The 27,408-nt window shown below is 40.2% G+C and overlaps 1 protein-coding gene across 4 annotated transcripts in view; it reads right to left on the bottom strand.

The window, feature by feature from the left end:
• COBL (cordon-bleu WH2 repeat protein) overlaps positions 1–27,408 on the bottom strand; it is a 208,826-nt gene that overhangs the window by 162,529 nt on the left and 18,889 nt on the right. For all 4 annotated transcript variants that reach the window (XM_011947522.1, XM_011947523.1, XM_011947524.1 and 1 more), the window contains exons 2-4: positions 22,938–23,148; positions 20,422–20,650; positions 13,627–13,724 (exon numbers count right to left, since the gene is read on the bottom strand). In XM_011947522.1, coding sequence (XP_011802912.1) covers positions 13,627–13,724; positions 20,422–20,650; positions 22,938–23,148 — 538 coding nt within the window. The remainder of the gene's footprint in view (positions 1–13,626; positions 13,725–20,421; positions 20,651–22,937; positions 23,149–27,408) is intronic.

Here is a 27,408-nt window from a genome sequence, read left to right as displayed (position 1 = left end):
GAAAAATAGTCCATGCTACCATATGTGGAATCTAAAAAGTTGATCTCACAGAAGTAGAGAGAAGCTGGAGAACAGAGAAGAAGGATGGGGAGAGGTTGGTCAACAGGTACAATGTTACAGTTAGACAAGAGGAATACTCTCTGGCTTTCTATCATACAGTTGTGTAACTACAGTTAATATTAATGTATTACACATTTCAAAACAGCTAGAAGAAAGGGTTCTGAATGTTCTTACCACAAGGAAATAATTGATGTTTGAGGTAACGGATTTCCTACTTATCCTGATGATGACTACACAACGTAATCATGTATCAAAACCATCATATTGTACCCCATAAATATGTACAATGATTATGGATCAATTAAAAATAAAATCAAATTTAAGAAAATTTTAAAGAGCCATCACCACACCCTCTTTCCTCCAAGGGTGCCTATGAGCAAAAGTGCATTAAGTATAATTGTCATTTGATGAGTCTTAACAAGGCATTTTTTTCTTATACCTGCCAGAAGTCAATATCCAGTGTGCATGAATAACAAATCACTTTGCAAGTCAGATGGCTTCCAAATTTTAGCTATTGACAAATTTGAAAGATAATCTAATTAGGTATCATTCAAGGATCATAAAAGGATCATTCAAGATAATTTTTGAAGACAGGTCTCTATGTGATTTTTGGCATGTTAGATTCTGAGGACTTCAGGAATTGAAAGGCACTGCTATAACAGAACTTTTCATCCTTATATACTATCTATGTAAAGTGTTTCCTGGGGGCTTACTTCCATAAAAATGAAGACACACAGAATTAATAATGTTGAAGCTTTTCTTGTTTTATCAGAAAATCATGTTCAAACACGATAGATACATAAAATTTTTAAATTGTCTTTCATCTTATTAATAAATGTCTTTTCAAGAAAAATTTACTTTCCATGTTTAACAATTATATGTCAACAGTTGTAATATATTTATACTGTTTTGATTTATTTTGTAATTTTTATGAGAACTCATCCCAGAAAAATATTTTTCTACTGACAGTTTTATGATCACATCAAATAAAAAATATAAGTTAGAGAGATATTTTAATTTTATAATATGTTTTACTTAAAGTCCTTATTAAAGACTTTGAAGCATAAAATATGAACTGAATAGAATAAAATTTTACGTGGGGACTGACCTGGAAATGTGAAATCAAGAAAAAGTGATAATATAAACTTTCTTACTAATACAGAAGAGTCGTCCCATGTAATTTTTAGTAGGTGATAGTAAACATCTAACTTTTATTAGATACATTTAAAATGTCAATATTTATAAGATGTCATGAATTACATTATCTTGAGTATTTAAAACTATGAAGAAACTTTATAGATGCCAACTGCGCAATGTAAGGGCACAGGTAGTTTCAAATCCTTTCAAAGGCTCCATGAACAGCGCGTAGGCTCAGAGTTTAGCAGCTGAGAGCTACAGGGCTGGAAAACAGGACTGAGTAGCTCCAAAAGCACCAGGCTACTCCTTATGATGCATGACGGTAGTTTCGGGAAGCATGAATTCAATTACCCTATAAAGGCTTCTCCTGATCACGCTGACTGGCAAACAGAAAAACAGAAACTAAAATATTCCACGTATTCCAAAAGTAGCGTGGGTAACTAAAAAAATATCAATAGGCAGCTTTCGACTCTATCCAGACTACAAAAAACAAACCACCAAACTAAACCGGTCTGTGATTTCACTATCTGGAAGGTCATGCAAAGCAAGAAGTTCCAAGCAATTAGCAAAAGCACCTGCGGGGGTATTAGTACTCACATTCAAACCCCTTCCTGGGGCAGCCCTGGAGGTGTCCTCATCACTGTCTGCACCTGACAGCACGAGCTGCTCAGCCTGGAACACAAGCACCAGGCCATGTCATCTCCAGGTGAAAGTTCAGACAGAAAACATAGTCCTTAGCATTCATTAAGGCAAAAATGCCAGTGTGGCCACAAGGCAGCAAACCCTTCACTTAAGTGTAATCTTTGCCACTTCTGCCAGTTTATGAACAGACCTGAACCAAAGTGCTCCCTGATTTGGAAATCACAATTTTGAAATCCACACTCATAGGAATGAGTTTTCTTTCTTTTTCTTTTTCTTTCCTTTTTCCTTTCCTTCCTTTCCTCCTTCCTTCTTTTTCTCTTTGTTTTCTTTCTTTTTTCCTTCCTTCCTCCCCTTCCCTTCCTTCCTTTCCTTCCTTCCTTCCTTCTTTCCTTCCTCTCTCTCTCTCCCTCCCTCCCTCCTTCTCTCTCTCTCTCTCTGTCTCTCTCTCTCTCTCTCTGTCTCTTTCTCTCTCTCTCTTTCTTTCTTGACAGTGTCTTGCTGTGTGCAGGCTGGAGTGCATTGGCATGATCTCAGTTCACTGCAACCTACACCTCCCGGGTTTGAGTGATTCTCCTGCCTTGGCTTCCCAAGTAGCTGGGATTACAAGCGTGCATTACCACACCCAGATAATTTTTGTATTTTTAGTACAGACAGGGTTTCACCATATCGGCCAGGCTGGTCTCGAACTCCTGACCTCGGGTGATGTGCCTGCCTTGGCCTTCCAAAATGCTGGGATTACAGGCGTGAGCCACCTCGCCCAGAGAAAATATGCAATTTTCAAACAGTAGTGGGCCTGAAGTGATGGAGTTAGGTCAGCAAGCAAATTAATTAGGTTTTGAAGACTTCAAAGTTTTTGTTTTGTTTTGTTTTGTTTTTGAGCAGAGTCTTGCTCTGTTGCCCAGGCTGGAGTGCAGTGGTGCTATCTTGGCTCACTGCAACCTCCGTCTCCCCCGGGTTCAAGCAATTCTCCTGCCTCAGCCTCCGAGTAGCTGGGACTACAGGCGCACGCTGCCATGCCAGGATAATTTTTTTGCATTTTAGTAGAGACAGGGTTTTACCTTGTTTCCCAGGCTGGTCTCAAATGCCTGAGCTCAGGCAATCCGCCCAAGTAGGCCTCTCAAAGTGCTAGGATTACAGGCGTGAGCCACTGCTCCCAGCCCAAGGACTTCAAAGTTTTAATCACTGCACAGCTAATTTATTGGGTGTGCAGAGAAAAATTTCAATATCTCACTCCCTATGATCCAGAAAAGAAAAATGATAATATTTCTTTCTATTGCACCAAAATCATCTGGTGCAACTGGAAAATTCAATTTCCAGACCCCAACCTGGCCTCCCAAATGAGACTCTTTGGGTACATGACCCAAGAATCCAATGTTTAAACTAGGTCTCAAGGTGTTTCTTAGGGACTTTTGAGAACTGCTGTGTTAGGAGAATAAATAATGTCAAGATGATATAAAACTATAATGCTTTAAAAACTTTAAAACACAAAAGCTTGAAAACAAAAAAGATATTTGCTATCATTTATTTTAGCTGGTATCACATCCCTTTAAGTATATTTCCTATTGATATTTTATACACACATTCACACACATACAACACATACACATATACACATATGCCTATAATTTTTTTTCCTTTAAGGTGATATAGTAAAGAGTCACCTTAAGTTTTAAATGCCTCAATAATTCTCCATTCTTAGCATCTGTTCACTGAGACTCTGCAGACTGTCTGACATCACAGGATTTTACAAATTATTTTGTAAAATAATTTGTTTCCAATCCTTTTTCTTGATAAAGAAATTGATACCACACTATACAATGTAAACCAGTGATTAACAGCAAGGACTGTGGAAAGACAGGCTCGGGTTTGATTTGTGGTGTTTATGAATTCCGGCATTTACCTGCACTATGCTGGGCTTGGACTTGCTCAGCCTAAGTTTCTTCCCTGTAAAATGGGGCTACATGAGGACAAACTACATGAAGCTGCATTTAGCACAGTATCTCAAACAATAAAAATCAAGAGAAACAAGAAGCTAAAATTTAACACAAAACAACAATAACAAATTATCCACTAAAGATAAGACTGAAGAAGGGATGTCTAGAGCAAATTACAGTAAAATAAATGAGAAGGAAAGTGATAAATAAAAGATAAGGTATAGAGAAATGAAAAATATTTCTAGCAAGTTCAGGACAGTGAGAAAGAAAATAGGCTTCGTATCTGAGGAATACAAGTCCCTTTAATGATCAGAACCAGAGAAGCAGTGAAATGCACAGCAGTCATGTCTCACTCCACCCTTGAACCAAATGGTGACTTCTTGAGGCCTCCTGCTTTGTGGGCTCCAGTCTAACTGGCACCAGGGAGCCATAAAATGCCACACACTGGACACCGTAACTCCCACCCTGTAGCTCAGCAAGGGACAGCCAATCACCAACCAATGTCATCTCCGTAACCAGTGACCATTCCTGTGGAATGACTTTGTATCAGCCCACTCCTTGTCCCCCTTTCCCTTTAAAAACCTTCTTATAACTATGGCTGAAACTCTCCAAGGCAACCTGGAAGTGTGTCCTGGGCAGTTAGGCTCACCTTTTGCCCAAAAAACTCTCTACATTAATCTTGCCTCAGTTTCATTTTTTAGGCCACCATATCTGGTCTAAGTCGGCAGGCTTCAGAGTGATGCTCACACCAGCACCCAGTGTTTTCTCTCAGACTCAGCGTTATCTCTCAGACTCAGTGTTTTCTCTCAGACCCAGCTCTTGGTACTAGCAACACATTGGGTCCCCAGCTCCAGAGGATCCCGCAGTGCAAAGGGCAAGACCTCCTGAATCCGGACCGCCCTACGATTTTCACCTGGGCTGCTCTTTCCACTGCACACTTTCTGGAATGGAGGCTCTATCTTTGCCTTGCAGGCAAATGATTCAGGCATCAGTGATTAAAAAGGAAAACTACCGTTTCCACCTTGGGGCAGGTAGGTCAAGGTACTGGCAGTTTGGCACTGGTGACATCACTTTACATAGCATGCTTTTAAAACTGCAGCTGTTTTCTACTGTTTATAATTTGGACTTTAAAATATCTGTGACCAATTCCTATTAGTTTTATACCAAAAGGTGCATGAAAGTGAGCTATCTCACCCCCAAATTAAGAGATTTGAGAATTTTTCTTAGAGAGTGCTCCTTAAACTCCCCAGAAAAACTCTTTAAATGCCTAAACTGCCTGCAGACCTTTCTCAGTCACTTGGAGATGTAAATCTTACCACGTCTTGGAAATGTTAACATGCATTGTATTAGCTAAGCAGCATTCCAGCTGAGAATAGGTTTGACACATAGTTAATGTTCTTGGGACATCCCACAACATTTATTTCCTCAGTGGATATCTTTTGCTCAGGAAAGAAACATTTATCAGAAATTAATTTGAATTCTTTGTCTCGGATACTCATTTATAATCCTATCTACTGAAGGAAACCAAAATATTCCTCTCCTAAGTACTGGGGATTGGGAGCTGAAGAAGGTTAATATCCAGGGAGACACTGCCCCTTCCCCTGGCTTGCCTGATGATAGAACAGCAATTTAGAAAGACAAAGGTTTTCCTGCCTGCCATTCCCACCTAAAGATAGGCTCCATTATAAGACTTGCTCATGGGCTCAGAGACAGTAGTGCCAGGGAATCTAGGTGCAGTCTTTATTCATCCCATAGGTTTACCTTTCCACATTTTCCTGCCTTTGGGCACTACCCCCACAGGCAGCTTCTTTTTTTTTTTTTTTTTCCTCTCTTTCCCACTGTCTCTTTAAATCCTCAGTCTGGACCTTGTATACAGATGGTCAGCTGAGAAGCTGAGATCTTAGGGAACATGGCTAGACAGGACAGATGGGGCTTGTATCCCATTTGCAGCTAGCAAAACCTTCCTTCCTTTAAAGTTTTTCTGGTGGCTCTGGGTCTTGTGAGGACTGTGTTGCACCTCTTTGGAGATACCTGTCAAGTCTCTGGTTAAATCACAACCTTGGTTAAGGCATGTTGGTTTTGGTGAGTCACTTGGAAATGTATCTTTGGTTTAAAAGAGGAAAAAATTAAAAAGTGCAAAAGCAGGGATATTGGCTGATTCATCCTGGCTAAAATCTGGTAAGAGACTGAAAAGATTTAGGAGCCCTATAGTCAAAAGGTAACTTAATGAATAACTGATATTTGGGATATATATGTATACACACACACACACATACACATACACGCATATTTTTTGAGTCGTCTGTTCTCTCTATAAAAGTTTCTCAGTTGATTGAATCTCTTTCTTCTTAAACCCCTGCTAACCATATATACTCCCTTGGTCTGCTTCCCTTTTGAGGACAAGATTTTTGTCAAAGATAATGTAAAATTCACTGGTCTTTACAAAAGCTAAATTCTCTCTCTGCTTTGAAATGTAAATTTGCTACCTTGTTCTCTAAAATTTTGTAAGGGCTTTAGGCATGTGAGACAGAAAAACTTTAACTTGTTCCATTTACAAAAGCACAGTTTGAATCCAAATGTCCTTTTGAACTAGTGAATTCTACCTGACTCATGGCTAAAATTTTAAAATCAAAGCTATGAAATCTCTATTTCTGACTATGTTTGTATGTATATGTGTACACGTCTGAGTTTGCATACTGTCTACATGGTACCAAACTGACTTATAAGTAAATCAGTTCTCATAAATTTAGTAAATAAGCCCAAATGCTTTTCAAGTTCATGTGACTTTAGTAATCTTTGGTAAATGAGGCTAGTTTTAAAATTGTTGGTAAAATAAAACAGAAATATTTTCAGAATTTAATTTAGACATTTTTGCCTGGGTCTACTAGTCAAATAGGTTTAGGCTATTTCTGCTAGGTGTTTAAGGTCATAAAACTGTTGCTTCTGTGATATTGTTGATACTTGTTTGATTCTGGGGTACAGACAAGTGGCCACGGGAAAGCCTGGGGACACATGGATGTCTGCAGCACCTAGGCCAAGAGCTGCGGGGCGGAGCTACACTACATGTCTTCCCTGGCTCACTTGTACCTCCTGAAAATGTTGGGAGGGGCTGGTTCTCCAGGCATTGCCTTCATAACTCTGTCCTTTTTTCTGGGCTCTGTATCAAGGTACACCATTAAAATTGCTTATTTCTCAAGACTTTTCACAAATATTTGGGATACTAAGAGTTAACACTGAAATTAATATATGTAATTAAATCAAGTAGATAAAAGACAAGCAACTTGTATCCAAAGAACACAAGAAAAGTAAAATGCATTTTTGGTTTTAAAAAAGTTATAGGCCAGGTGTGGTGGCTCATGCCTGTAGTCACAGCATTCTGGGAGGCTGAGGCGGGCGGATCACCTGAGGTCAGGAGTTCGAGACCGGCCTGGCTGACATGTGAAACCCCATCTCTACTAAAAATACAAAAATTAGCCAGGCATGGCGGCAGGCGCCTGTGATCTCAGCTACTTGAGAGGCAGAGGCAAGATAATCGCTTGAACTCAGGAGGCAGAGGTTGCAGTGAGCCGAGATCGTGCCTCTGCACTCCAGTCTGGGTGACAGAGAGGACTCTGTCTCAAAAAAAATAAAAATAAATACAATAAATAAATAAAAATTTAAAAGGTTATAAAAAAGACATAAAACTATGGTTTTTGTTGGCCGGGCATGGTGACTCATGCCTATAATCCCAGCACTTTGAGAGGCCGAAGTGGGTGGATCACATGAGAGTCAGGAGTTTGAGACCAGCCTGGCCAAGATGGTGAAACCCCGTCTCTACTGAAAATACAAAACTTAGCTGGGCATGGTGGCTCACGCCTATAATCTCAGCTACTGTGGAGGCTGGGGCAGAAGAATCACCTGAACCCAGGAGGTGGAGGTTGCGGGTTGCGGTGAGCCGAGATCATGCATTCCAGGCTGGGCAACAAGGGCAAAAAACACTCTCTCTCTCCCTCTCTCTCTCTCTCTCTCTCTCTCTCTGTGTGTATATATATATATATATATATATATATAGTGTGTGTGTGTGTGTGTGTGTGTGGTTTTTGTTAAAGGAACAACAATTTTGCATGGCTTAAAGGTTATTTAAAAGTTGTTTTAAATCAATGAAATACAAAAATGATAGATAAAACTAAATGGGTATAGGAAGTTAGAAGAAAATGAAAAATATTGTAAAAGGTTATAAAACATTTATAGAAACTTATCTGTGTGGTTAAAGCTGAATGAGGTTGGATGGATTTGTTTATAAGGTTTTATTAAAATTAGGTTTATTATTAAAAATACATTAATACAAAGGTAAAACTTGGTTTTCTCTTTTGAACAAGCTTTTCATAAAGTACTGATAAAAAATAATCCAGGTTTTTATTTACCTCTTGAGTAAGCTGCAATAAAAAAAGAAGAGAAAGGAAGACACATTCACCATGTCTTTATTAGGTCTGAAAACTGAGCCTCCTCTTTTTTTTTTTTTTTTTTTTTTGAGACAGGCTCACTCTGTTGCCCAGGCTGGAGTGCAATGGTGCTATCTTGGCTCACTGCAACCTCTGCCTCCTGGGTTCAAGCAATTCTTCTGCTTCCGTTTCCCGAGCAGCTGGGATTACAGGGGCCTGCCACCATGCCCAGCTAATTTTTGTATTTTTAGTAGAGATAGGGTTTCTCCATGCTGGTCAGGCTGGTCTCCAACTCCCGACTTCAGGCGATCCACCCACCTCGGCCTCCCAAAGTGCTGGGATTACAGGCATGATCCACTGTGCCCGGCCAAGTCTCTTCTTAATCAAAGAGTAAATATTTTTGCTTTTTGAAATCTTTGAAAAAAATCACTTTGACTAAATGAATATTATTTTACTGTGATCCCATTTTGAAATCAAGTGTTTCAAGCCTTTGACATTTGACAAACTTCCTAAAATGAAACTTCAAATTCTAATTGAGTCTTTTTCACATTGAACTAACTTTTGGAGATTAGGGCTCCTGGAAATCCAAACAGGGACCCTGGAACTCCAAGAGAGGCATATTACACATATTTGGTATGTGAAAATCATACTGGATGCATTGTTACATAAGAGATGGTGTGGTGTTTAACTTTCTGTTTTGTTTGTTTTGTTTGGTTGGTTTTTTTGGAGACAGAGTCTTACTCCAGGCTGGAGTGCAGTGGCACAATCTTGGCTCACTGCAACCTTTGCCTCCCAGGTTCAAGCAATTTTTGTATTTTAGTAGAGATGGGGTTTCACCATGTTGGCCAGACTGGTCTCAAACTCCTGACCTCAGGTGATCCACCTGCCTCAGGCTCCCAAAGTGCTGGAAATACAGGTGTGAGCCACCGCGCCCAGCCAAGAGATGGCGTTTAACTTTCTTCAGGTTATTTTTATATGAATATGCTACTAATACGCATTCTATAATTGTAAAAGATACCGAAAAATTTGATGTGTCTTGACATAAACAGTAAATTGCTTTATTTTGATGCTCTCTTTTCCTAAAAGTTCTTTGTAAATGCCAATGCATTGTATCTGCAAGTAACCTTATGGAGAAGATCACAACAAGCACTCTGAATACAAGTTTCTGATAATTTTGGAGACCATGCCATTGAACAAGACAAAAAAAAAATCCAGTAATCTAATTTAAAACCTGATGAGTTCATAAAGATTGCTAACCCAACTTCAAGCAGAATAAAAGTTAAGTACATGGCACTGAAGTGACAGAGCACTGAAATAATTTTTGTGACTTCTTTTTGTTTGAAACACAGTAGGTTCTTTTCATGTTTTGTTTTTTAGCATCAAGAAAACTTTTCTTTCTGAGCTATTTATAGCTTACAGCAATTGGGTAAAGTATACTATTGTGGGCAAACTGAGACATTTATCTTTCATTCTACCTGATTTCTCCAAAATTCAGAAACTATTTGTATTTTCATTTTATGGCAATATACTTACTTGCATAAGTTCAATAGGATCTGTTTTCTTTTGTAACAGGACACACTGAAAGCACTGGTTATTTTACCAAGGCTTCGACTGGAATGACAGATTTTCAGATATGACCAGACTGGTTTGAAGGGCTGAAGTTGACTTTTATAGCCAGTGGACTTGGCAAATGGCTGGCCTGGTTCCTTGTCAACATAGTTCCCTTACAAGGTTGCTGACTTTGCAGTAAGTAAAAGCATGTCACTTTCTGCAAGGCCCAGTAATCTCAAGATATTCTGAGATTTCAAGAAGAAAGAAATTCACCCAATTCATACAGGTATTACCAGCACAGTTAGGTGGTGAATCCTTAACTTGGCTTCCTAGCCACAAGAGGCATTTAAAAGTCTAATCTGAGATTCCTTATCAAAAAGTTCCAGCAAAGCCAACCAACATGAGTCATTATGGCCACTCTTCTTGCTGCATCTTACGCAAATGATCATGCCAAGTATAATAAGTGTAAAACTTATTTTACAAATAAACTGATTCTACTATGATTTATCTTTGGTAAAACTGGAGGAACTGGAGAGACAAAAATTATTTTTCAATACCCCACCTGTTATTCAGTTCTAGCACAGACTATTGTTTTTGTGATATTATTATTTGCCTACAATTTGGACTGAATCCTGAATTATCTCCTGGCTACAAGTCTCTAAAGAAGAAGCAGGATTTAACGTTCTGCCTGACATTTTTAGTTGTTCCCTAATGGAATTCAGGTTTGTTTGATCTGACATATAAATTATCTTTCTGACTATAATCCAATCCTGTGTGCATTATGCTCCCACTGTTCAGATTATGAACGCTATATATCTCCTGTGGTTTTATTTCTTCTGCGAAAACTAAAACGGCATTCCAAAGACTAGAGATGATTCAACGAGCAACAGCAGCTAATAAATTACTGATGCGACTGAGGTTTCATTCTTGCCACTCTGTAATGCCATCCTAATTTGGCTTTTGGGTTCTCTTAAAATTCTTCACTAAAACATCTTTTCTTTCCTCCCTAACATGTGACAGGGCTATCTGAGAACGACCCTTCCCAGTGACAAGGGACTCAGCCTTTAATCATCAGTGCTTTCAAGAAGAAATACTTTGTATCAAAAGGGAGAAATGAAGAAATAAATACACTTTTTATCTACAGAATGTGAGCCCCTTTTAATTATAAGGGCCAGGGAGGCATTGAAATGCAGCGGTGGTCATGTCCCACACCCTACTTGAGCTAAATAATTACCTCTTAAAGCCAATTGCTACTTGAGCTCTAACACTGAGTGAATTTTATGCCAAGTAGCTATAAAATGCCATACACTGGACACCATAACTCATCTGCCACAGTTCAGGAGTGTATAGTCAATCACCAATCAGCGTTATTTCTGTAAACTAGTGAGAATCCTCGTCAAACAACTTTGTGTCAGCCACACCTTCTTCCTTTTTGCCCTAAAAAACCTTCTTATAACTATGGCTGAATGGAGCATTCCCCAAAGAAAACGAAGTGTGTACCAGGCTACAGTCCTCAACCTTGGCTCAGATAAACTATCTATATTAATTTTGAGTCAGTTTCTTTCTTTAGGTTGACAATGGTGAAAAACAAAGTCCCTTGCAATCCATTGATGGGACTGGATCACTGACTGGGCCTTCATTGCTATGTCGACGAAGGTGAAAAACAAAGTCCCCTGCAATCCATCGATGGGACTGGATCACTGACTGGGCCTTCACTGCTGTGTTAACAGTTGTGGTGTCTCCCCACCCCTTGAACTATCAGAAGCTGAGTCACAGTCTCCACGTCTCCAGCTTTTTAGGTGACCTTATTTCGCTAAAAACGAAAGTCTTTCTAGATCTTTCACTTGGTTTTTCTGGCCGTTTCATCTTTTACAAGGAAGAAGACACAAAGAGAACAACTACTTGAGGTCTAAGGGTGAGGAATGAGGAATGGTGGATTTTACTGTGAATTGGTGTCGTCAGGATCAAGGAGGACAAGGGTGAACGTGGTCCCAATCAACTTATCTCAAAAATGTCAGGAACAAAAGCAACAAAACAACATTCATAGAGTGAGCAAAAATTCAAATAAAAAATTCTGATTCTCTTTTTTTTTTTTTTGAGACAGAGTCTTGCTCTGTCGCCCAGGCTAGAGTGTGATGGCATGATCTCAGCTCACTGCAACCTCTGACTCCCGTGTTCAAGCAATTCTCCTGCCTTAATCTCTTGAGTAGCTCGGGTTGCAGGCACCTGCCACCACGCCTGGCTAATTTTTATATTTTTAATAGAGACAGGGTTTCACTGCATTGGCCAGGCTGGTCTTGAACTCCTGACCTCAGGTGACCTGCCCACCTCAGCCTCCCAAAGTGCTGGGATTACATTTGCGAGCCACTGCACCCAGTCACAAAATTCTAATTCTGTAATTTCAAATAATTCTGATAGGAAAGGAAGTCGGGAGAGTAGGGGGGAAGAGAAGAGGAGAGGAAGGGATAGTTGGAGAGAAGGAGGGGATAGAAAATGTCAGGGATCCAAAGGTCTTACATAGACATGCATGGAGTACAGATTTTCAAACGATATGCAGAAACATGGGGAAAAGCACAATCTTATTCAAAAGTATAAGAGAATCACAAAACCATTACCGAAGCGTCAGCAGAGGTGAAGAAAAAATAATCTGAGGTTTGTGAAAAACTCTTAAAGACAGGAAGTCTCTGCCAGTTCAGGTGCGCTCCACTGGACCTTCTATTCTCATCTGGCTCTCATTCTCTTCCCTTCCCAAACACCACAGGGCTACAGGGACATGCTGGCTCTGCACGCAGACACATCTGTGTCTAAGCCTGGGACACTAAGAAGGTTACTTTATTTCTCTGAGCTCTGGTATCCATATCAACAAACCTGGTGAAACACAATTTTAACAGCAGAGGCTGCACCACAGGCCACTGAAGGGCAGGAAATCAGGTGTCCAGCCTTGGGCTACATGTACCTATCTGCACCATGGCACTGAGAAGGTCTGCATACAAACTTGAGTCCCCAGTCTTCACATCTCTTCTAGAAATATACAGATGGAGCACACTTCCAAACTCAGCTAGTGGAATTAACACCTAACACTCACTGGAACAGTTTTGTCTTTTTTAGTCTCATTTATTACTAAGGATAAAATACTAGATATTAGTAAAATATACTTGTGAAACAAATATAAATAGGGATAATGAGCATTTTCTTTTCTTGGTAATCAGAAGGCATTTATGGGTTTGATAATCTTATAATTAATTATAAAAATCTTCACTTTTATTCTGGGTACTATGACTTAACTACTCTAGAATATTGTGTCCAAAATATGACTTCAAGATGTGTTTCATAAACACCAACAAGATCAATAAAATTAACTTATCACATGGTATATTCCCAGATCATATCAGGAGTACCGAAGAACAACTAAAAATTACTAACTAGCAAGCAGACACGTTCAATGACTGATACTCTTCTCTGCCACAAGGCATAAGCTACAGTTCACTGATAGCAATATTGACTGTTTACACTTAATTACAACATCTATTCAGTCATTCATGAATCTCAACAAGATTTCCTGAGTTTCAGCCACAGGCAGAGGTCTGCGGATGCACCACAACACCCGCAGGCAGAAGGGCTCATGGCCCTGGTCATCAGGAGTCTACAGGCTTCCTGTTCCCCAGTGAATAAAACACCATCACCCAAAATGACTCCTTTTGGGATCAAGTGTGGAAGCACAGCCCGTCATTCCAGTGCATGCTAATAAGCTGTTTTACCTGAAGGAATTAGTATTCCTAAATAGAACTATTTAGAGAAGTTCCAGGACAGGTTGAATGCATATATCTCAAGAGACTATTTTTTTACATGATACAAAATCATATGTGTATTTAATCCATTACCTTACTATTGCTTCTTTTATTAACTTTGAAAAATCCCAGAAATTTTTTCTTCTCTTTATCTGTCTCATCATTGCCAAGTGATGATTTCCTAAAGGTTTCTGGAAAAAAAAAGCACTAAGTTATTTTTCAGAATCTGAAACAAGAGATTAAATACTTCACTTTAAAAATCTTAACAAATGAATCCTCTACTCTTAAACTTTTAGTTCTTGCAAGAGAGGGAAAACCATCAACTATTTCTTTCAAAGCTGTCCTCAAGGCCTCAGGCCCATTTGGGAAATCACTACAGGTTCTTACACAGTCTTTTAGGGATGATGGAGGCATTTTCTCTGGGTGTGGTTGTGCCCTTTTGGAGAATGACAAAATTAATAAAGTTCTAGGGCAGAGCTGTCCAACAGAAAGCTCAACCAGACCACATATGTAATTTTACATTTTCTAGTAGCTACATTAAAAAGAACCAAGTAAAATTAATTGTAATAATTTCATTTAATCCAATATATCTAAAATATTGTCATCTATCATTCAGTCAATATAAAAAGTATTGATGAGATATTTTACATTGGTTTTGGTGCTAAGTCTTCAAATCCAGCAGGCCTTTAGGCTTACAGCACATCTCAGTATGGACTGGGCACATGCAAGAGCCACATGAGGCTGTGGCTGCCACATGAGCACAGCTCTAAGACTGTGACATCAGTGCAATACACCTGCTTTAAGAATTATGAGTGAGGTACAAACTTTATCTAAATCAGCAGCCTTCCTGCTCATTTCCAGAAAATGGAGTAACAGTATGGGCTCCCCAGGTGGTATTTGAAACAACCTCATCAAATCTCCCAGGAACCACATTTCCAGATTTTCCTTCTACTGCATCCAGAATGTTTTCCTTTCAAATTACATTCTCTAGGGGGGCAAGTGTTCTCTTCTTCCTTTTTTCTGAAGCTCAAAATCCTCAACCCCTCTTGAATTTTTCTTCATCAGGATTCTAGAGCCAAGTTGGACACTTCCAAATTCCAGACAAGCACACTGAAGCCCAGATGTGTCTGCCAGCTGACAAGACAGCCACGGGTCGTGGTTCCCAAAGCAAGACGGAACCTGCAGCATCAGCATCGCTGGGAACTTGTGAGAGATGAGAATCCTTGGGCCCACTCCAGACCCCCAGAATAAGAAACCCTGGGTGCAGTGCCCAGCACTACACAGTCAAACTAGCCCCTGAGGAGGCTTAAGCTGAGGGTCTGGAGAACATGCTTGGGGAGTGGTGCCAAGAGATTAAGAGCGCCCATGTGTGAGGCACATTTGGGAAAACCACTTAGCTTCTCCAAGTCTCAGCAGCTTCATGTGCAGGTTGAGGGTGAGTGCACTAAGCGCACATGATGGCACTCACACAGCTCAGCACACTGCTCACTAGTATCATACATTTATTTGTTCAGGAAAAGCCTTTGTCATTACTTCATTTCATTCTTCTCTGCCAGGGCATATAGATATGACAAGAGGAAGAAAGTGGAGGTGTTCCTGGAGGATAGAAAAATTATTTTTCCCATATCACTGTCAACTGCTCTAGACAAGAGCAAGAGCTCTAGACCGTTGGTGACAGAATCATGGACTGGGATTTTACAAATTCTGCCATAAGACTATTAATGCAAATAAGGTAACCCTCAATTAACTTCTTGATCTGCTAATATATGATTTCATATTTGAGTCAGAGAACACACACAGCAGTCAGTGCATTAATAACACAGGCATGAACACTGATAGTGTCCACACAGCAAAGCAAAAACCCAGCACACACGCTCCTGAAATCACTCTGTAGGAGCAGAGATACACATCCTAGCCACCAGGGCAGGGCCAGGGCACTCAGTTACATGCAGGAGGCTCCAGCGGAGGCATCAAGCAGGCTCCACATCGCACAGTACCCAAACCAGAGGGCCTGCTGCAACACGGTGCAGCAGCACCAAGGTATGTGTGCAAACGTGCTGCAAAGTTAGTTGCACCAAGCCCTCTATTAGCTACAGAGCTATAAAGAGGAAAACAGAGCACACAGTTAAGACTGCATCTAAACTATTATATGCTTTAATATGTATGTTTATAACCAAGGATGTTTCTAGAATTGGGTGGTATGTGACATGGACCAATGGATGCTCGCGAACTGACGATGGGGTTATATTGTCAGTTCACGGTGGCTTTATCCAGCCGTGACCCCATTGTTAAGTCCAGGAGCATACTGAATGCATAGCACTTTCACACCATGGTAAAGTTGAAAAATCATAAGTTGAGAAACTGTCAATGTTAAAACAGATGGCATCATAGTATCCTACTGATAATCGAGAAGTAGACCATGTTCCTGGTACACAAGCTGTATTACACTGACCACAGAAAGGACAGACTGCATCAGAAAACTGCAATGAAATCTAGCCTGTTGTTTCTCTTGTTGAATGACACAGTGGCTGATCATCACCCCTAAGGACTGAGGTCGGCTCCCTGATGAAGGCTCCAGGACAGCCCCGGCACCAGAACTGCCCCTCAACAGTAGTGACACTTTTCTCATGCAGCTACAGCCCGTGGCTGTCTAGAGGCACCAGGGGCCTGAGACTCACAATGCTGAGGTGGGCCTAACGCAGATGGTCTACTTTTAGAGGTGAGGCTTTGGTCTCAGTCAATGACTGATAGGGGCCTCCTACGAGGCCTCTGAGGCTTGGCAGACACTGAAGAAGAATTGGTTTGGGAGAAAAGTAGAACTCAGTGTTGCCATCAGCCAAAATGTCCAGAGGCTGCCTGGCTATAAAGCGGAGTAACCATGAACAACTGATGTGTAGCCAGCCCTCGAATATATGCAACTGAGCTCTAGAACCCACAGTGCCTATGGTATGATAAGCTGAGGGTGGCATTTATTTTGTTTGAATTTACTCTAATTTACAAGTAATGAAATATTAAGAAAAATCTGGAAACTCACACTTAATCTGCAAGAAAGTTTTACTTTCTGGAGCATTACAATGATTTGAAGAATGTTAAAGATGAATTACAGAGGGGCAGAGAAGGATGAAGGATGAAGGACCCTTAAAGACCAATGAGTCCAAACCACTCACTTGTCTACAGGAGGAGACTCAGTGACCAGGACAAGGCCAGTAAGCAGTAAATGGAAGGAGGGGACCAGGTCAACATCTGCAAATGTACAACGGGCATTCTATATATGCATATGCATATGTGTATATGATTAAGTATATGTATACACACATACACACATATGTATCTCTGTATCTGTCTATATATACATATAAACATCTCTTTCTGTATAGGAATATCTCTTTCTGTACAGAAACATCTCTATGAGAGAAACTTTTAAATAGATGTCGGAATAAATGCAAAATCTGGACTAATCATTTGCATACTTGTCTATAACAGAAAAGGTTAAATTTTAAAATCCCTACTGTCCCAAATTCTGTAGCACGCAGGATGGCCTTCAGGGGCAGGTAAGCACGGGCAGGCACAGGTGAAAAGGAAAGGGTGCCTTTCCTGTGTGCACCACTTCTGCTCTGTCTTGAATTACTGGGCAACAGAATTTGTTTTCTGTGACTGCCTCCCTCATTTCTCACCAATTAGATGAGAAATTCTCATAAGAAGCATTTTCTCATCACGGCAAATTCTCTCTCGGCAAATTCTCATAAGAAGCATTCTTCTCTAAACCAACCAGGTAATCAAGAAACCAAACCAAAATCTCATGTCGGCCTGGCATGCACCTTCAGAAAGGCCCCAAGCCAAACTTCCATTCCTTGGAGTCTGGCACAAAAACATCACCTCCGTGCAGCTCTGACCCCAGAGCCATGCAAAGTGCAGCCTCACAGGGGGAGCGGGAAGCCCCAGGTTCACTGTACCTTGACAGCTCAGGGAAGGCTCGGACTGAGTTTTGGTCAGACGAACTGGAAAAGGCAGGTAATGAGAGAGTGAGGTCCAGCTTCAAGATGTGTGGGAGCCCCTGATCCAGGCCTTGGCTCTCACAAGGCTCAGAGGGGGCTGTCCTGCTGCAGCAGTGAGAAGGCCTCCTGCTGGGTCAGCTTGCCTCTCTGCGCTAGCCCTCTCCAGGCTGCAGCTGCATAGCCTGCTAAGTGCCTCTGTGGACGCAGGTGGCAGCAGAGCCCTTGGCTTTTTCAAGATGCCCCCACCAGGGATTCCAGGGGAGGGCGGGCCTCTTCCTAGCAATGCCTTGCCTCCTGCCAGCTGCCCTTCTGTTCTCCAGCAGTGGTAGGGCTCAGGAGTGGAAGCCTTTCCCCTCCAAGTGAATATCAAGAGGAGTGAAAGCAAGGGCTCCTCCATCAGCACCCAGCAGGTCTGCCCAGGGCAGTTGTAGGGGAGAAAGGGAGCCTCGGGGATGGTCTCTGGACAAGTGTCTTTTCAAATATTTGACAGTGAGCAGGAGGCAGGCACTTGGCAGGGATGGTAATCAAATGTCACAGCTGGTATGGCACAGGCATGGTCCAGATGAGAGGGGTGCTGGCCACAGGACTGGAGCACAGTCCCCACGGTGGGGAAGCTCGTGGTGCCTTGGGGGTGGGGTGGAAAGGGCCAAAATGTCCAAGGCAGTAGAGAAGGGGACTTGGGGGTTTAGAAGCAGCTAGTTCCCACCAAGGGCAGAAGTGCTTCAAAATCTGAACGGCCAAGCTGACTGCACCAGTATGTTCTGCTCTGCCCCGTATGAGGATCAGAAGAAATGCTCTGGGCCCCTGATCACATGAATACTTCAGTTCCTGCATTTCCGATGACCATGGGCTAGACTGGGTCCTCTCCTTCACAGACAGGCAGGTTTTATATGACTTCTCTCAAGTGCCAGGTTCAACATCTACCTTTCAAGACACATTCAAGTGGTGGCATGTAACAGAAACACTTGTAAGCCTTTTTATTACAGACAACTGAATGTGGAACAGTTTTCCTTTCATTTTTCTTTTTATCTTAACAAATGGAAGCTGTTTCCAAAGAGTCATGTAAAGCAAATTTCAATAGCGCTGATATACTCAGTGCCACCAGGCCTGTGCAGCGATGCTGGGAGTATTTCTGTCTGTGTTTTAAAAAGACACTGGATAAAACACAAGAAGCATTATTCTCAAATGTCAAAGTACTTTTTTTGAAGGAATAAATAGTCCATGTATCTTATACTCAATTGAGCCAAAATCCTCTCTTGAATGTCAAATCAGCTCTAGATGCCAGATACCCAGGAAGACAAGGGCTGACTTGGCGGGGAAAGGACAGACTGGACAGAGATTCCACTATGATCATGGATTTCACAATAAACTTGGTATTAAGAAAAAGTATGGCCAGGCGCAGTGGCTCATGCCTGTGATCCCAGCACTTCGGGAGGCCAAGGCAGGTGGAGCACCTGAGGTCAGGAGTTCGAGACCAGCCTGGCCAACGTGGTGAAACCCCGTCTCTACTAAGAATACAAAAATTAGCTGAGCATGGTGGCGGGTGCCTGTAATCTCAGCTACTCAGGAAGCAGGAGAATCACTTGAACCTGGGAGTTGGAGGTTGCAGTGAGCCAATATCACACCATTGCACTCCAGCCTGGGGTATAAGAGTGAAACTCCATCTCAAAAAAAAAAAAAAAGAAAAAGAAAAGAAAAAATACATTTTTGTTGGAAAAAATTAGAAAACAAGCCATAGAAAAACAGGAAAAACTTGAATATGTATATATTTTAAAAACTCAACCTATTCAATATTTGTGGAATAATGAAACAGAGACAAGAGACATCAAAAGAGGCTCATTAGAAGAGAAACTTTTACAAAGTCCATTTTGATCATTCTAAGGTCAAGGAATATAACATTTCCTGTGGTCTGACAGTAGTTAAAATATGCAGTTAGCACTCTATATCAATCAGAAACATGTGCTTACATAACATATCAGTTTCTGCACCAGCAAGCCTCTGGGCTGCCACTCTCACCAGTGGCTCTAACAGTGGCCTCATACTAAGAGCCAGATTCACACGATGAGCAGGATGACACTGGCAACACAGTAAGGAGGCCTAAGGTGGCCCTAAAGTTATCTTCAGGAATGGATCTCATGCACTGTAACTGTTCAGTTTTAGAGAACAGCTAAATGCATTTCTGTCACTGGTTTTAGATATGAGTAATGTTTGAAACCTGGGAACAGCAGCTAATGGCAACTGAAAAAGAAAATCAAGATAATTCTTTTTTTAAGAGACAGGGTCTCACTCTGTCACGTAGGCTGAGAGCAATGGTGTGATCATAGCTCAGTGCAGCTTCAACCTCCTCGGTTCAAGCGATCCTCCAGCCTCAGCCTCTCAAGTAGATGGGACTACAGGAATGGGGATGCACCACCGTGTCTGTCTAAGTTTAAAATTTTTTGTAGAGATGGGGTCTCACTATTTTGTCCAGGTTGGTCTTGAACTCCTGAGCTCCAGTCATCCTCCTGCCTCGGCCTCTCAAAGTGCCAGGATTACAAGTGTGAGCCACCAACCCACAATAAAGTATTATAGATGGTTTGGAGTAGTTACTTCAGAGCATAAGCTCTAACCTCGCCTCACCTTTTCCCCTTTTACTTATGTCATGGAAGTTTGCAGGGAGACAAAGGATAAAGGACATGTTCAGGGCTGGGAGAAAGGAGGCACAGTTCAATCCAGAGGAAGGAAAACAGGCCAAATTTCTTTTTTGCCTACTTCAACTTGACTTGCCTGGAACTTCATGTACCCATCTCTCCCTGGCGCTACAGAGAGTGCTGAGGAGAGCCAACAGGGGACATGTGCAAGCCGCGCATCTGTGTGATTACGGGCATATGCATAAGACACAGCGGGGCCTCACCTCTTCTGTTGTCCCACGCATAGAGCTCCTTTATCCCAAGCTCGTTCAGGGACTTGGACAGCTCCAACTCCTCTCCGGCAATGTTGTCCCTGAGGAGAACCACATGCTCTGGGCTGACCTCACACTTTGCACAAATGACTGGGAGAATATTCTGGAGAGGAACCTCAGGGCTCACACGCACAACAGCTTTTTGTGTCCGTAGGTAATTCACGACCAAACGCACAGATTTCTGGAAGAACACACAGGCAAAAAGAATTTGGTAAGACATCCTCCCACAAGGCTTCAACTCCTGTGTCAGTTTGACAGTTGGGTGTGACAGGATTGTGTGTAGCCCGAATCTTTCTTCCACAAATTGAGTGAGTCATGGGGGAAAATGGCATAATGAATATTGAAAAACAAATGTCTAGAATAATAAATTTGGTTTAGAATCCCTTACTAGTGAACAAGCTGCTAACAACACAGTGAAATAAACATCAGGGAGGACTCTACATTTAAAATCCAACACATATACTTCACTGTCTTCCAAGGGTTCTGGCCAGATGTGAACACATGGCACTTATATACATTTTCTAAAGAAAATAGTTTGGAAGTAGTATGAATAATTTAAAGAAAAACTCCCCAAAAACATGACGTCAAAGTTTTAAGGAGTCAAAATATCCACATAAATATAGGAACACCTATATATGTACATAGATGTATATATAAATATATATATAGTGTACATACGTACTATATACACACATATATGAAACATATACAGTGTGTATACAGACTTACATGTATTTATGTATACACACTACACATATGTATGTAAGCTAGAAATATATTTTATTTAAAAAAATACCAGGCGTATAATAGGAAGAAAAACACTCAATTGACTAATACTAATTCTAAATGACTGCAGATAAAGTGGTAGTCATTTTTCTTCCACTTTTACTGATCATTTTTCTTGCACTTTTACTGATCATCCTAATTGTGCTAAGACACTGCAGAGCTGGACACAGTAAATGTAGATTGAACAAAAGAGCAGCAAAGGAAGGCCTCACGCTCTCTTCCAGCCTGCGTACCAGGGCCCAGTGGCTGGGATAACGACGAATTTTGGGAGAAAATGTGGAACCTACTGCTCCTTTACTGGTCCTCTCCTGCCCTAACAAGTGGAATCATGCATACGCCTGGGCTTACCTGCCCTGAGAAGCAGGAAGTCAAGGGAAGACGCAGGGTATATACAGAGATGCTCTGCCTCAAACACTGTTTACTTGAGGAATAAGGGGAAATCTCTGGTCAGAGTGTTCTAGAGCAACAATCAGAATGCACTAACTAATCAATCCTAGAAATTAATAGGAGATTAATGTTGGCTGCACTGCCATTTTTAAAAGCAGCAAAATTTAGAAGATTTGCTAAGAATCTGAAAGTAACATTGCTTTTAATTTGAGCTAAAAGATGAGTATCAAAGACTTATTTAAAAGTACAATAAGGCCGGGTATGGTGGCTCAGGCCTGTAATCCCAGCACTTTGAGAGGCTGAGGCAGGTGGATCACCTGAGGTCAGGAGTTCAAGACCAGACTGGCCAACATGGTGAAACCCTGTCTCTACTAAATACACAAATTAGCCGGGCATGGTGGCATGCAACTGTAGTCCCAGTTACTCCGGAGACTGAGGCAGGAGAACTGCTTGAACCTGGGAGGTAGAGGTAGCAATGAGCCAAGATCATACCACTGCACTCCAGCCTGGGCAACAAGAGTGAAGGTCCATCTCAAAACAACAACAAAAACAATAAAAATATATAATAAGCTACCAGAATTAATTTTAATTAATAAAAGCCTGGAATACAGCTATGTATATAAGACATTTTCCAAATGCAATGAATAAATATTTGTGACATCATTTTTTCAAAAAAAAAATTTTTCCCTTTTTATTCTCTTCCTCTGGGAAGATGTTTAAATCCTCTATAGATGCTAACTGCTTCCTGAGTCAGGAAGAATTCTAGAACTACACTGTCTAATCAGGTAGCCATTAGCTAGTGGTAATTTAAATTTAAAATTAAAATTAAATTAAAAATTCAGTTTCTCAGTCACACCAGCCACATTTCAAGTGCTCAAAAGCTGTATGTGTCAATTAAAATGAAAAAAGAAAAACCTACATGAATAACAATAACAATAATAAACATACCAAATTTTTTAAAAAGCTGCATGTGGCCAGTGACTATCATATTAGAAAGTACAGAATTAGAGACTATGTCCCTCTTTGAATGAAGGTCTAATGGATAGCTCACTGTAGATCAATTCCTCTTCTATAATATATAAAGGAGCAATGTTACAACGATGAACATTATTCAATTCTGTATATTTTGTCTCCTAAAACAAACTCTGTTCAGTGCCTAGCTTTGTCTGGCATGAAAGTAGCAGCCTCAGCCACAAATCTCTGCATTGTATTTAGATAAGAAGAGCCACACTGGCCCCTACTCAGGACCTGCCACACATTCAGACACAAGTATCTCCATGTAGGTACCTACTAACCTCAGGCACCTTAGGGGGACCAGGCTTAACTTTCTCTTCAGGAACTTTTTCTTTCACAAACACAGTATGCACATTCAGGGTCCCAATCAAAGTATTTGGCTTAAAACTCAAAGGCTGTTGGGTTTCTGAAGACCGAATTTCAAGGGCGTGGTGGGATGGATTCAGGTGGTTCTGAAGGCAAAGTTCAACCAGTAGGTCCATCATTGCATGGCTGAAAAAAGGAAAACAAATCATGATTATTAGGAATGACTGCCCTCTCTCCTTTGCCTGGCTAAATAAGGGTAGGAACAAGTGGATGAATGAGCAAATTAGATGTGCTTATGAAAAAAGACAACAGCAGCTCATTAATTCCTTCTGCATGGTTGTAGAGCAATATGTTAACATTTTCAGCACTAACAAACAACACTATTGAAAGAGAAAAATCATAATTAATAGCTTGGAAAATCATTATATTTTTAGTTAAATCCAAGGGTATGTTGAATTGAATCATCTAAGGTCTGTTAGCACAAATATTTTTCATACATACAAGAAACTAAATTTTCAGTTATTCATAAATATAATGCATCTTTTTTATTTAACTTTTAAGTTCAGGGGTATATGTGCAGGTTTGTTACATAGCTAAACCTGGGTTTGTTGTATAGATTATTTTATCACCCAGGTATTAATTCTAGTACCCATTAGTTATTTTTTCTGATCCTTTCCCTCCTCCCACCCTCCATCCTCGGAGAAACCCCAGTGTTTGTTGTTGTTGTTCCCCTCTATGTGTCCATGTGTTCTCATCATTTAGCTTCCACCTATAAGTCAGAACATGCAGTATTTGGTTCTCTGTTGCTGCACTAGTTTGCTAAGGATAATGACCTCTAGCTCCATCCATGTTTCTACAAAGGACATGATCCTGTTCTTTTTTTTTAATGGATGCATAGTAGTCCATGGTGTATTTGTACTACATTTTCTTTATCCAACATACTAATGATGGGGCTTTATGTTGATTCCATGTCTTTGCTATTGTGAATAGTGCTGCAATGAACGTACATGTGCATATGACAGAATGATTTATATTCCTTTGGGTATATACCCAGTAATGGGATTGCTGCATTGAATGGTAGTTCTGTTTTTAGGTCTTGGAGGAATTGCCACACTGTCTTCCACAATGGTTGAACTAATTTACAATTCCACCTTATACACCAACAGTGTATAAGTGTTCCTTTTTCTCTGCAACCTTACCAGCATCTGTTGTTTTTTGACTTTTTCATAATAGCCCTTCTGACTGGTGTGAGATGGTATTTCATTGTGGTTTTGATTTGCATTTCTCTAATGATCAGTGATGCTGAGCTTTTTTTCATGTTTGTTGGCCTCATGTATGTCTTCTTTTGAAAAGTGGCTGTTCATGTCCTTTGCCCACTTCTTAATGGGGTTTGTTTTTTTTCTTGTAAATTTGTTTAAGTTCCTTTTAGATGCTGGATATTAGACTTTTGTCAGATGCATAGTTGGAAAGTATTTTCTCCTATTTTGTAGGTTATCTGTTTACTCTGTTATAGTTTCTTTCGCTGTGCAGAAGCTCTGTAGTTTAATTAGATTCCATTTGTCAAGTTTTGCTTTTGTTGCAATTGGTTTTGGAGTCTTCATCATAAAATCTTTGACTGTTCTATGTCCAGAATGGTATTGCCTTGGTTGTCTCCCAGGGTTTTTATAGTTTAGGTTTTAAATTTAAGTCTTTAATCCATCTTGAGTTACCTTTTGTATATGGTATACGGAAGGGGTCTAGTTTCAATCTTCTGCATATGGCTAGTCAGTCTTCCCATCACCATTTACTGAATAGGGAATTCTTTCCCCTTTGCTTGTTTTTGTCAGCTTCATCAAAGATCAGATAGTTGTAGGTGTGTGACCTTATTTTTGGGTTCTCCATTCTGTTCCATTGCCCTATGTGTCTGTTTTTATACCAGTAGCATGCTGTTTTCATTAATGTAGCTCTATAGTATAGTTTTAAGTCAAGTAGCATGATGCCTCTAGCTTTGTTCTTTTGCTTAGGATTGTCTTGGCTATTTGGGTTTATTTTTTGGTTCTCTGTGAATTTTAAAATAGTTTTTTCTAGTTCTGTGAAGAATGTCATTGATAGTTTAATAGGCACAGCATATATATTGATCTGTCCTTTCCATCTGTTTGTATCATCTCTGATTTCTTTGGGCAGTGTTTTATAGGTCTCCTTGTAGAGATTTTTCACCTTGCTGGTTACCTTCATTCCTAGGTATTTTATAACTTTTTGTGGCAATTGTGAATGAGACTGCATTCCTGATTTGGCTCTCAGCTTAACTGTGTTGGTGTACAGGAATGCTAGGGATTTTTGTACATCAATTTTGTATCCTGAGACTTTGCTGAAATTGTTTATCAGCTTAAGAAGATTTAGGGCCAAGACTATGGGGTGTTCTATATACAGGATCATGTCGTCTGCAAATGGAGATAGTTTGAATTCCTCTCTTCCGATCTGGATGCCCTTTATTTTTTTCTTTTGCCTGATTGTCCTGGCCAGAATTTCCAGTACTATGTTGAATAGGAGTGGTGAGAGGGGGCATCCTTGTCTTATGCTGGTTTTCAAGGGAAATGCTTCCAGCTTTTGCCCATTCAATATGATCTTGGCTGTGGGTTTGTCATATATGGCTCTTATTATTATTTTGAGGTATATTCCTTCAACACCTAGTTTATTCAGAGGTTTTAACCTGAAAGGATGCTGAATTTTATCAAAAAAGCCTCTTCTGCATCTTTGAAATAATCGTGTGGTGTCTGTCTTTTGTTCTGTTTACGTGATGAAATACATTTACTGATATGAATATGTTGAACCAACCTTGCATCCCAGGGATAAAGCCTACTTGATCGTGGTGGATAAGATTTCTGACGTGCTCCTGGATTCAGTTTGCCAGTATTTTGTTGAGGATTTCTCCGCTGATGTTTATCAAGGATAGTGGCCTGAAGTTTTCTTTTTTTGTGTGGTGTCCCTGTCAGTTTTTGGTATCAGGATAATGTTGGCCTCATAGAATGAGTTAGAGAGGAGTCCTTCATCCTTATTTACTTATTTAGTTATTTATGGGAACAGTTTCAGCAGTAATAGTACCAGTTTTTCTTTGTATATCTGGTAGAATTCAGCTGTGAATCCGTTTGCTCCTGGGCTTTTTCTTTTTCTTTTCTTTTTGGTTGGTAGAATATTTATTACTCATTCTATTTCAGAGCTTGTTACTGGTCTGTTCAGAGATTCAATTTCTTCCTGTTTCAGGCTTGGGAGAGTGTGTGTGTATCCAGGAATTTATCCATTTCTTCTAGATTTTCTAGTTTATGTGCATAGAAGTGTTCATAATATTCTGATGATTATTTGTATTTCTATGGGGTCAGTGGTGACACCCCACTTGCTGTTTCTGATTGTGTTTATGTACATCTTCTCTCTTTTCTTCTTTATTAGTTAGCTAGAAGTCTATTTTATTAATTAAAGAAAAAAACAGCTCCAGCATTCATTGATCTTTTGAATAGATTTTCATGTCTCAATCTCCTTCAGTTCAGCTCTGATTTTGGTTATTTCTTGTCTTCTGCTAGCTTTAGTGTTGGTTTTCTCTTGGTTATCTAGCTCTTTTAATTGTAGCGTTAGGTTGTTAAATTGAGATCTAACTTTTTGATGTAGGCATTTGCTGCTATAAATTTCTCTCTTAAAACTGCCTTAGCTGTGTCCCTGAGATTCTGGTATGTTGTATCTTTGCTCTCATTAGTTTAAAAGAACTTCTTGATTTCCCCCTTCATTTCATTATTTACCCAAAAATAATTCAGGAGTAGATTATTCCATTTCCATGTAATTGTATTGTTTTGAGTGAATTTATTAGTCTTGATTTCTAATTTGATTGCTCTCTGGTCTGAGAGATTGGTTGTTACTATTTAATTTCTTCTGCATTTGCTGAGGAGTCTTTTATTTCTGATTATGTGATCAATTTTGGAGTACATGACACATGGCAATGAAAAAATGTATATCCTGTTGTTTTAGGGTGAAAAGTTCTGTAGATGTCTATCAGGTCCATTTGATCCAGTGCTGAGTTCAGGTCCTGAATATCTTTGTTAATTTTTTGTCTTTATGGTCTAATGTTGTCAGTGGGATGTTAAAGTCTCCCACTATTAATGTGTGGGGGTCTAAGTTTCTTTGGAGGTCATTAAGAAACTGCTTGATGAGTCTGAGTGCTTCTGTGTTACATGCATATATATTTAAAACAGTTATGTCTTCTTGTTGAATTTACCCTTTACCATTATGTAATGCCCTTGTCTTTTTTGATCTTTGTTGAATTAAAATCTGTTCTGTCTGAAATTAGTATTACAACTCTGCTTTCTTCTATTTTCCATTTGCTTGGTAGATTTTTCTCAATCCCTTTTGTTTTGAGCTTATGTGTGTCACTGCAGGTAAGATAGGTTTCTTGAAGATAGCATACCAATGGGTCTTGGTTCT

The sequence above is a fragment of the Colobus angolensis genome, unplaced genomic scaffold (assembly GCF_000951035.1).
Source record: "Colobus angolensis palliatus isolate OR3802 unplaced genomic scaffold, Cang.pa_1.0 Scaffold268, whole genome shotgun sequence".
Taxonomy (NCBI): Eukaryota; Metazoa; Chordata; class Mammalia; order Primates; family Cercopithecidae; genus Colobus; species Colobus angolensis.
Note: the sequence above shows the minus strand (reverse complement) of the source record. Positions and strands in the feature narration are given on the sequence as shown.